Source organism: Porites lutea, chromosome 1 (genome assembly GCF_958299795.1).
Source record: "Porites lutea chromosome 1, jaPorLute2.1, whole genome shotgun sequence".
NCBI classification, from domain to species: Eukaryota; Metazoa; Cnidaria; class Anthozoa; order Scleractinia; family Poritidae; genus Porites; species Porites lutea.
This window is the reverse complement of record NC_133201.1, coordinates 13,804,595-13,816,738: the sequence shown is the minus strand read 5'-3', so window position 1 is coordinate 13,816,738 and position 12,144 is coordinate 13,804,595. Positions and strand designations below refer to the sequence as shown.

General features: G+C 38.6%; 1 protein-coding gene across 1 annotated transcript; it reads right to left on the bottom strand.

The window, feature by feature from the left end:
- Window positions 1–492: 492 nt before the first annotated feature.
- LOC140935389 (uncharacterized) lies at window positions 493–11,469 on the bottom strand. Its single transcript, XM_073384940.1, has 3 exons — window positions 11,363–11,469; window positions 1,332–1,421; window positions 493–1,041 (listed from the first exon to the last, which is right to left on the bottom strand). The coding sequence occupies exons 2-3, from the start codon at window positions 1,396–1,398 to the stop codon at window positions 629–631; spliced, it is 480 nt and encodes a 159-aa protein (XP_073241041.1). The 5' UTR covers window positions 1,399–1,421; window positions 11,363–11,469; the 3' UTR covers window positions 493–628.
- Between the last annotated feature and the right edge of the window lie 675 nt (window positions 11,470–12,144).

Here is a 12,144-nt window from a genome sequence, read left to right as displayed (position 1 = left end):
AGAATATGGAATGATGTTTTTTTCAAATTGGCGCTCTCGATCTCATCATTAATTCTTTTTTTCTTTCATGTTTGTCTTACCATGTTTGCATCAATAGTTAACGTACCCCCACCATTCAATATACGTATAAACCACACACAGTCCACAATTCCTTGATTTTATCTGACAAACGGGCCGGGATGAAACTCAACTTTATGAAGAACGAACCTATCCGATGTTGGTGTATAGTGAGCGGAAGTGACCGACAACTGCATGTTGCTGATTGGCCAATGAGAGGCAGGTAGCTCAAAGTTTCTGTTTTGGCGACAGTTAGTTCCTAGCGCTTTCTCCTCGTAAACATTGCCAGCAGACAAACAAAACTGCATCTGGGTCTCGTAGAAAGTATATATGCGAGAGGCCATTTCTTTTAAAGCACAAGCAAGTATTAAAAAGCAACGAATTTAACTGCCCAACCTTTTAGACGCAAAAGAAAAACGGGAAAAAAGCGTACCCTTTTTAACACTACAATAAATCATATTTTTATTGAATCACACTATGCGATTCACAAAGGAAAGGTGCATCATACATATAGGCCTTTTGTACACTTGGAGAGCTCGTTAAACACAAAATCCACGTAGTTTTGTTGTAACTACTCATCATCGCTCTCCTCGCTATCATCCTCGTCATCACCATCATCCTGATCGTCACTATCATCCTCATCATCACCGTCGTCCTCATCATCGCCATCACTTTCATCGTCTTCATCATCTTCATCGTCTTCATCATCCTCGTCATCTTCATCATCTTCGTCATCTTCATCTTCCTCGTCATCTTCGTCATTGTCGTCAACGCTGTCGTCATCAAGATCGTCATCGTTACTGTCATCAGCAACTGCTGTTTCGTCTTCCTTAGGTTCCGTCACATCACTGCTGGCTTCCTCACTAGTGGGCTCAGGTTCACTCTGAGTTGAATCGTTGTCAGCCTCTGATGGCTCAGCTGCTCCTGGGTCTGTAGCATTAGCGCTTTCTGGAACGTAATTACGAGCCTTTGCATCATGAGTGTCTAAAAAACAAACAGTTTTAGTCAATAGTTACCTGATACACATGATACAAGAGCCTAACATCAAGTTTAGTAGAGTTTTATCCAGATATTGTTGGAAATACTCTGATAAACGAATTCATACTTTATTGTTAAAAAGGTTAACGTTAGATCGCTTTAACAACCTTAGTTTATTAAGTATGTTTAATTGCCAGGCCAATCAAGGAACGAATCAAGCTGTTTTAATGAATGTTATTTCATGAAAAAAATAGTTTGCCATAGTTGACCAGTATTCTTGTCCTCATAGCACTTACCAGCAGGCATGGATTGCACAGCAGCAACTATGGCTATTAAAGCCAGTATCATCAAGACGTTCTTCATTGTTTGGCTTGTAGACAACTAAGCTAAATAAGAAAAAAGGACAAAAAACTCAACACTTATGATGCAAATTACTAGGTCAGAATTTATTTCCGTTCTAAAGCGTCTACAGTACAGTCAATCTTTGCCTTTTGGGCAGTCAGCGTCAAACTAACTGCAGCAGAACTGATCTCAAAATAAATAACAATAATACATTTAGTGCGCAACGTTTCATAAAAATGTTCAAATGCGCATGACAGTCAGTTAGAAAGTAAGACTGAAATTAAAATAGATAAAAATAGTAGTTTAAATTTAAAAATGTACAATATGATAATATATAGTAAAAATACAAAAAAAGATAGATTTAAGTTATGATAATAAAAATACTGAAGTAAATAAGTGTGTTTTAAGGTTTTCTTTAAAAACATCAACAAACTTGGCGCATTTGACATCGAATGGCAAAGGATTCCAGAGCCTTAGAGCAGCGCAAATGAAGGACCTATCGCAAGTGTTGCCCTGGATATGAAACTGGGACAACTAAGTAAAAGATTATCATTTGAGTTCCTAAGATTATATCTCGATGGACGCCCAAGAGGAAAAAGAGATAAGACGGAGCTAAGCCGTGAAGAATCTTAAAAGTGAGATAATCAAAAGAATTTTAATCTCAATTCTAAATCCAATTGGTAACCAGTGCAACTGGTAACGTTAACTGTAACAGTATAATAAGGGGCGTATATGACAAAATTTGTGTTCATTAAAAATCAGCACAAGCATTCTGTACACGTTGTCGCTAATTAGTGAGAACCAGGCAGGCCATATAATAGGCAGTTGCAGTGTTCAAGACAACTGGATACGAATGCATGAAGGAGTGTCTCGGTTGGCGTTGTGAGAGATAATTCCTGATGTGGCGTATGTTGTACAAATAGAAAAATGAAGAACTGCAGATCTCTATAACATGCCTCGACATGGACAGCCTACAGTCAAACCATGAACCGAGATTCCTTGCAGTGGGAACGCGATGAATGTCGGAGTTCCCTACGTGGAAACTCGTGATGTTGACCTTTTCCAGCTGTTGTGGTGTGCCAGTAATGCGAAAGTCAGTTTTGTCGTCATTCCATTCAAGATTGTCATTCAACATCCACAAACGAATATCCGACAAGCAATTTTCCATGCTTTTTTAAGGCTGACTTAAGCTTAGGACTATCATCATCATAACAATGAACTTCAGGCAGATGAGTTTTGGCAAACTCAAAGAACTTACTCGTATACAGTGTAAACAGTATGGGACCTAGACAGGAACCCTGGAGCATAGCGTGAGATTTTGAAGGTGTACGCAAGCGTGGGAAGAAACGTTGTAGTGCCGAAAGTGGCCTAACCTAGGGGGGACTGGGGCATGCTCCCCCAGAAAATGTTTCACTTTAGGGTCTCGGAAATGCTATTTCCAGCGTTTTCCGCACATTTTTGGTAAATTAATACGCAGGAAAGTGCAGTAGTAAGTTGTTTATTTACCCATCTCTAGTGTTGTCGACAGGGTACAGTGTTTACGGAAAAAAGAGGCCAGAGACGTCATCATAATTATGGAATATAAACGACAATATCGTGCGAAAAAATGCGAGGAAATAAAAAGTATATAATTTTTCCATATTTCAGCTGTACAAGTACGCACGGGCGTATGTGCGTGTGTGGACGGTACGCTCCTACTGAGGCACGTCATATTCCAAGCCGAACTCATCAGAGAGTATGTTATTGATAAATACTTGCCGACAAATATGACTTAAACCAAGAGAGAACTTTTCCTTGGATATCAAATGAAAACTGGAGCCGATGCAAGAGAGTAAATCAACGGTATCAAAAGCGGTTCTTAAGTCTAGTGGCAGAAGCAAAGTAACACGTTGATTCTCCATATTAAGAAAAATCTCCTTGGTGACTCTCAGCAATGAAGTCTTTGTGCTGTGAATCGGACGATATGCTGATTGTGACGCTGAAAACAGATTATTGGCCAACATGTTGTAATTGCTTAGAAACTGCAGTCTCGACAAGTTTTAAAACATACGCCTGTAATGTTTAAAGACGAGTTTTAAACCATCTTTCTTTAACAGGGGCCGTACCAAAGCACGCTTTTAAGCACGGGGAAAGTATCCAGAATAAAGAGAAAGTTTAAATATTCTTGTGATCATCGAAGGCAGTAGCACATCAAGGCATTCAATAACAAGTTTGGTTGCGATGGGATCAAGAGGACAAGAGTTCTTTGAAGATTATTTAAAACCATTAATTAAGCAATATACTCAAGGCAACATTTTCAGCTCTTAGAACAGCTACCCCTCGTTAACCACAATCACACGTTCAAACAAGATAGTGCTAAACTTAAACTTATAGACAAACTGACTGCTGCAAGAGAGGATAAAGGGGACAGAGAAGGCATCCCCCATACACACCCTATTCCATAGGTAATTCGTCTCGAGTTATTTTTAGAATCGGGATAAAGTTACCTCGCGCGCTGCGTGGATGTTTCGTGGAGGTTTCGCATGACTAAACGCCGTGCAAAACATGTCGGGCGAAAGGCAATGAAAGCGTAAAGAGATAGAGAGCATTCTGAATATTGAAGCGAACTGAGTCGGCGCTCACCTGGGAAAAGGAAATCGCTGGACTCTTTGACAACCCGTGAAGTTAGTTTAACTCGAAGTTGTCGTAACCTCAGTGTTTTAATAAAATGAGAAATTTCCCCAGTCTGTTGAAACCGGTCGTTTGTATAATAAAGCAAGTAGGACGCCAAGTGTTATTTTTTGTTGAATATAAAAGACTAATAAAAGAATAAATATCAAACCAGAAATTGCTCTCCTCAAACTGTAAATTATAAATGATCCTGAGAGAATATTCAGTGTGTAAAGGATTTCCCTGCCGTACTGTTAGCTCTATACAAGAGAGGAAGGGCGATTCTCTTTTAATTTCCGTTTCGCTGACACAGCTTTAACAGAAATCTCTCTTTAGTCGTTTCCGTCGACAAAAGAAATAGCAATATCGCTCTCCCTGTCTTCTTCCATTTTTTTCTGCGTCAATTCGTGAAGGACGCGTGGCTCTGAGCGTGGGTCATTCACGCGGAACATATTCGCACTATGTAATTGGCTGATGTCTAATCCCCCTTGGGATCTATGGTCTTAAAAATAACTCGAGACGAATTACCTATGGAATAGGGTGTGTATAGGGGATGCCTTCTATGTCCCCTTTATCCTCTCTTGCTGCTGCCTAATGTTTGGTGATAAAATATGAAATAAAAACTGCTTCACCTTTTCAAATAGAATAATACAATCAACGCATAGGCTTTTTCACAGGTCACCCATGGCAACATTCTTTCTATGAAATCCTATTTCATCCAGGCTTCTGCTGAATGTGCCTACCCTGGTGAATTCTGGAAAAAATTCAAGCCTTTATTACCTTCCAAAAGTACTCAACAACAACATATACAACGTTTAGAGGAAGGATGGTTGATTATTGACAACATGGAAATAGGTAATATTTTCAACAGACACTTCATAGATGGTGTTGCTGCTCATATTCCTATTTTGTCTGAACATGCTTTTGCTAATCGCCTTAGTGTCAATAAAATTAGTCGGAGACGTAATCATCTGCTATTGTCCTTCCGCCATGTTGAAGTGGGCTACGTCAAGAAACTGATAGATTCTCTGAAACCTAAGAAGGCCACTGGACCAGATAAAATATCACAAAGGGTTCTTACTATTTCCTCTGAGGCATTGACAGTTCCACTTACTAACCTTATAAACCACTGCATAACCATTAATGCATGGCCAAGCTTGTGGATTGATTTCAGAGCTTCTCTGAATAATAAGGATCATTGTACTGCGATTGCAGTAGACCTATCCAAGGCCTTTGACTCAATCTCTCACAGCCTACTTATTTCCAAGTTGAAAGCTTATGGCTTTACCGAAAGTGCGGTAAATCTTATTCGCTCGTAATTGTGTGATAGATGGCAACGTGTTAAGATCGGAAACACCTACTCAGACTGGAAAACAGTCCAACACGGCGTTCCTCAAGGATCAATATTGGTGCCTCTTCTATTCAACCTCTTCATTAATGATCTCACTTATTCTGTCGACGATGCTGAGCTAAGGCTTTATGCTGATGATACGACACTGAATCTATCACACCCTAACCAAGATGTGTTAGATTCAAGAATTCAGAGCAAGTTCGATGTGCTTCAGTCATGGTTCAAGTGTAATTACTTTAGTATAAACGAATCTAAAACTAAAGTGTAACCATTGGGTGACAATCCGCCATCCTACGAATTGTTTGCTGACCGTACTAGGCCACCCTTGGAGGTGGTACACGATATGCACTTACTAGGTCTAACCATTGACAGCTCCCTATCTTTTAAAGCCCATATTAAGTCTGTTTGTAATAAGGTTAATGTTAAAGTTAGTGCTCTTAGGAGAGTTCGTAAATTCGTACCTTCCAAAGTGATGGTTAATATTTACAAGGCCTTTATTTTGCCACACCTAGAGTACTATGCTCCAGTGTTAGCTGGGTTATCATCTGGTCTTTCTAATAAACTGGAGGTTACTAATCAGTACGCCATTAGAACTCTTTTGAACATGGGTAAGTCAACCTCATATAGCGACCTACTTACCTATTTTCTTATCTCGTAATAATGAATATGACTTCAGAGGCTTCTGCAAGCTTAATCAGCCTGTCTATAACAGTAGACTTATGCATTGGTCATATCATTACATCACCTCAAGATTATGGAACAATCTGCCTGACTATGTAAGGAGAGCTCCATCTCTTAACATTTTTAAGTCAATCCTGGATGAGGTCAACTCGACGACCGGAGTTGAGTGTAATTGTAACTTTTGTACATAGTTTGGATTATATATAGCTAGATTTCCTCTTAATATCATTGATTTTCGTATATTTTTCATTTTTTATTTTTATATCTTCGTATAATTTTTATTCTTATTTTTTTATTTTATTTTTCATTTTATTTTATTTTATTTTTTTTTTCTTCCGTTTTGATATGTACTAGGGTTGTAGTAATTTGGCACTTTCACGTTTAAACGAGCCTTGTACTCATCCGTGTAATGTGGATAAATAAAATACCTACCTAAAATACCTACCTACCTGGAACTACGCAAAAGGAAACTTCAAGAGGGCCTCAAAATGCGATAGAGCTATTGGTTAGCCGTAAAAATATATTTTATGTCGTTAAGTGTAAAATGGAGAAAATGAAAACCGTTACTAGTTAAAAAGGTTACGAAATTCCAACCTTTGAAAATTTTCATTTTCTTTTTCAATTTTCCGTTATTTAACTGGCCAGAAAAAAGTGTTGTAGCTTTTGTTGTAATGCTACATTAATTTCTTCTCGTTAACCTCCCAACATGATGAATGAGATTAATTAGAACACTAGTTTCATGTAAAGAGTTGTAATTACAGATGACGGAGAGGGTATTTCTTGGATTGTTCCAGGCTCACAGATAGTAGGGATAAGGAAGGCACGCGAAAATATGAGCGCGTAATCTGGAAAAAGAAGGGCGGTCGAAAAGGTGTCTGGGAAAAGGTGTCTCCCCAGTTTTTTGCCGTTTCATTTTCGTGTTTGCGCTTTCTCAATTACGCGCACCCGACTATCTTAGAGCCTGAAACAGGCTAGGTACTTTTGAGCAATGAAAAAAGTATGATAGGAAAGCAGTTCATCAAGTGAACGACAACACCGAGAAGGGGAAACAAAAACGGTATAAAGATGGCCTAACAGCTATGATGGGCCAAAAATTCCGTTCACGAGCATAATTCACACTTCCCAGCCTGTGTTAGTGATCATCCGGACAAAAAATGGGCTTCGTGAGGAGAGGGTCACCAGCAGTACTTTTTATACCGTGAACTGCATAAAGAATATTCTTTTTCGCCGATGGACGAACAAAACAGTCGAAGCGCGCAATGGTTTCGAGTGGTGTACTCTACGATGGCCCCATCTTGCCCGCTCCCGATTTCTCGCTTTGGTTTTGCGAGAAAAGGTTGACCATTATTAACGAAGCTTGTTCGGTCAAGATGGCTGGATATTGGCTCCGTTTTGTTTTGCTCTCTTATTGACTTCCACTTCGTCTCATATCATAAATGCTTAAAAAACGGAATTGGTTAATATAAAGCTACCTTCGTCTCAAGCACGGTCAAGAAAAGAATATTTCTTGATCGAAAGCATTTCGGCCAAGTTGTGTACAATTAAGTTGCTGGTCTTATGGCTAACATCTTAATTAGGAGTTTAAAAGTGCAGCAATTAAAATCGTTCAAATAAACTTCAATGAGAAACGCTCTTATTCAGTCAGTATTTAACATGGTCTTTCGAATATCTCCCGACAGAAGAAAGTTAATCAGAACAGAATGTGAACAGAATGTAAAGACAGAAGCATTGGTAGGTAGCCTGTGCAAAGCCGTTCAAGAGGCAACGGTAGGAAATGTTTCCAAGCAATTTTCCGCGCTGGCCTGGACGCTACTTTTGCTAATTTCAAAAGCGTGTTCCTCAACCGAAATCAAAGTACACGTGGAATACAAGTAGAAATCTGCGTCAATCTTCCCTAATGTTGCATTCGACTTTCAATCTTTAATACTCTTTTTGAGAATGTTTTTACTCATTCAACTCATCCTACAATATTATTTTATCCTTATTGGTCAAAAACAGAATCCAAGAAACATGAAAGAAGAGGAGGGAAACGTGGAGGCGTCGGGCGGAAGAAATAGCCTGCGTTGACCAAAATAACAGGAGGACTGAATCAATAACATTGAAAGGCAGTTCATCGTTATATATGTTTTTTTCAACCTGGAGAAGGTTCTTGCCGACAGGACATTCGGCAATGATTCAGACTTCCCGCTTCATTTCTCGTCTCTACTGATTCTTTTAATTCGGAGGTATTCGTCAACGTTTAGCTTTCCTTGGACACGTGCATCTTTAAATTCTCCCGAGACCCATCATGGCTCTTGATTCTCCATGGTATCAGAAAATGAGTGCTCTAATACGAATCAGGATCTACAATCACGATTTTGACTTGTAATTACTTCGACTCCACAAGGTTTGTTTAGATATTGCAAAGGATGCGCCTCACACTTTCTGTTTCACACGCGTTTCTTGCGCAATGTAAATCATCTAGGATATGATATCTTATGCGCATGTGCATCAGCTGACTGTGTCCTTTTATGTCGGCCTCTTTAACTAACTAAACTACAAAAAACTTTATGTGATGTTGTTGAGCATGCGATATTGCTAAGACTGGGTACCCTGCGTTTAAAGCTGCAAATATTTACAGTCAAATTTCAAATGCCCACTGGACGGATTTTAGCAAATTTTTAGTACATGGTTAAGTAGCCGACCCAAAACTGAACAGTTTTAAGCAAAATTCTGCGAAAATTTCTGTCAGCCTGCATGGCAGGGGCCGAGAGGTGTAGCGGATCGGGGGGGGAAGGAGAAAAGCGAGGAAGGCTGCTCAGTGAGGAAAGGGACGCCAACTATATATAAGCCCTTTTGTCCATTTCTTTCGGCAGCTGGCGTTAACAAATTCCTGATAAGCTGGGCCGTGATAACTGACTCACTGCGTTATTAAGCAGTCAACACCCACAATGCATGCATCGAAGAAAATGTGTTCTATTGGCTTAAGGTTTGAAAAATCAGAGCTACTTAGTCTGCATGCCAGACACCGGTTAGATTTCTTCCGTCGCCTACTACGCAGTCTAAGAATTACGCCAATTAATTAAGTAGCGACTTCACACTGAATCCCGAATCTAGAACAGCTGTAATAGCTTTTTTAGTAGGCAAAGATGCTCCGGAGGTTTGTTTGCTGGATTTCTCCAAACCCAGTGGCTGTTCATATCAGACATTGGGTTTAATTTCCATCGTTCTTTCAGGTCCGGTGTCCGGCTCTTTTCCTGAACAACACATGTACTGGTATATCGAGCTTTGTCACACATGAAGACACATGCTCACCGTTACGATGCCGATTTCCGCAAGAGCAACCGTTATAATTATTTGGTGGATTTTAGAAGCTGGCAACTTTTCAGCCAAATTATTAGCCGCCATAAATAAACTTCTGTATAGTTTGTGGTAGAGAGGTAAAACGTCTGTTAGAAATATCAACTGAGCTTTTTGAGATCTTCCTCTCTTCAAAAACTATTCGTGTCCCAGACATTTTGGTTGCCATGGTAACAACGAAACTCGAAATCTTGATTGATCCACTAGAAATATATAAAGCGTTAGGTTTTCGTGACAGATGAAAAGTCGTAAAGAGATGCAAATAGCAGGCCCTTCTTTTCTTATGTCTACTTTCTTGCATTATAGAGGGTGCCCAAAAATAACGTACTGATTATCCCCTTAAACTTCGAAAAAAACATCTAACATTGTTTTTTAGTATCTTTCGACATGCGCCTTTGCAAAAATGCATAAGACGTTTAGTCTGTCGAAGATGTACCCAAATTTTGAATTTGGCTCATGCACATGTACTATTGATAAATATGTATAATCAGGAGCCGATGATCGGCTCCCGGTATAATAATATGTACAATTCAAACCCTTTGGGAATAAAAGGTTTCGTTTCAGGAATTTTCATATCATTTAAATGTGAATGCCACATTATAATGCAAATACAATACACAAAGAATCTTAGCCCCGGATTATTTGAATTTGGTACAACACTGAGTTAGCCGAATAGGTCTGTTATTGGAACTATTCATCATAAACATATTAAACCTGACTTTCAAGAGCTACACTGGCTAACGTTTGAATCAAGGTAAGAGCTATTATGGCTCTTGATCTTTTTTTTCTTCGTTAAGGACCAAATAGTTTCTTTTCAATTAATTGTGATTGCAACCGAGTTTGATATTGGCATTGCAACCAGTTCAGAGTTCAGTACTCCATGCAGTTGATTGTTTGAACCTTAAACATGAATTACAATCGAAGAACGTAAAGTAATTTTGTATCATGCATTGTAGCCATTCCAAACGATATTTCTCGGTTTGCCACTCTGTTTTACTTTTTGCATGAATTAAAGCAAAGGAGTAGTGACGTCACTGGACGACATTAACGGCCGGTCGATTCAGACGTTACTGAGGGAGTAATAACGACTCGAAGTAATCGGATGAAATTCAGGCTACAAAAATAATATGTGGCGGGAAAACATACACGCGCACGCCTACCTTTGGGGCAAAAAAACAAAAATCGAATATATAGAGTCAAAACATGGCACAAAAATTATGAAATGTTTAATAGAATGAAAGACAAGGCAACTTTTGTGCAAAAGATTTGCTTATTAAGTCCAGTCGTAATGCATTGCAGACTTATAAAGTATAGGAACGAACCTTTGGGACAGGGTTTAAGACGCTGGGAGGCACAAGAGGCATAGGAACGAACTTTTGGGACACATAATTCAAAGAAACGCCGAAACATGTTACAACACATTTGTAAGTTTGTTTTCTTCTGAGCCGCAATGTTTCTTAAAGAACCTGATGTAGGAGAGTAAAACAAACAAAAAAAGATGAAATGATTGAGTAAGTAAAATTTATATCATTTGTAAGAGCATTCAAATTCTAATCTCATAAACTGACTTTATACACAAAACGTCACTGCATTACTTTTTAAGTTCTTAAGTGATTTCTACCTTACCGTAGTCTCGTCACGTATCAGCTGAAAAAAGCTTAAATTGGTCATTTCCTCTGAGACCAAGGTATAAAGGTAAAGGCAAGGTTATTTACTGCGGCTAAAATAAAGACTAGTGCGTGAAAGACTATTCGTAAAACTCCGTACAATAGTTATGAGGGCAATCACACTTTTAAGGCTTTTTGGGAGAACATTGAATCGTTATCGAAGGCGAATAAACAATTCGAAATTTCTAGCTTACTCAATGATCACTTTTGACGCCTTAAATTCTGTAACGGATGGTAATCATACACCAAAACTGAGAAATATTGACGATACATCATTAGAAGTAAAAAAAGTATTTACCTCTGGGACACAAAATGCACCTTGCCCTGGATCTTCACTTCGACTGGCCTTTGCTCACAAAGAAAATGCCTTTTGTGCCACTCTTCTGTCAAAAGCGGTGATGTAAGACTTCTAGGTTGAGTGGTCATTTGCTGAAATATGCATTATTTTCATTCTGGAGGTATAGTTTACTAAAGAAATTAATACAAATACATCAACGACAATACTATATAGACAATTAAGTACCCGGCACCTATGCAGATATTCCTCAAAGTTAAGAATAACATCTTTCAAACTCGTATAGTTGCCGTTGAGTTGTTTCATATTTTCAAAAATAAATGGTTATTTAAAAAGTTCTGGGATTTTACTTTCCAGGACATGCCATTATGTTTTAGTTGGTCATATATGCTTTTGCAGGTTGACACCTGCAGTATATATCAATATAAACTGAGACAAAGAGGCTTTATGGCTGCTATGCTGTGAGGCAGCCGGCTATTCTGACTTATGGTATTGCTTAATTTACCATCTTTTAAAATCAAATTCGCCAAAACTTTTACCAAATGCTACCTTCAAAGTCAACATAGGTCAATCTCGGCAATATCCTATTACTTTCTTTAATCTTTAATATTGGTAACAACAGTTTTTTGTTTATTAATGCCACCAAATTTAATTTATTTTAGTAAGCGAATCCCGTTGAACCCAGTGTAAAAATCCACGTTGTGTCAGGAAAAATAAAGAAATATACGGTTATGGTATGTAAAAGCAAATAACTGGGAGATAATGAAAATGAAGTTATGATACTT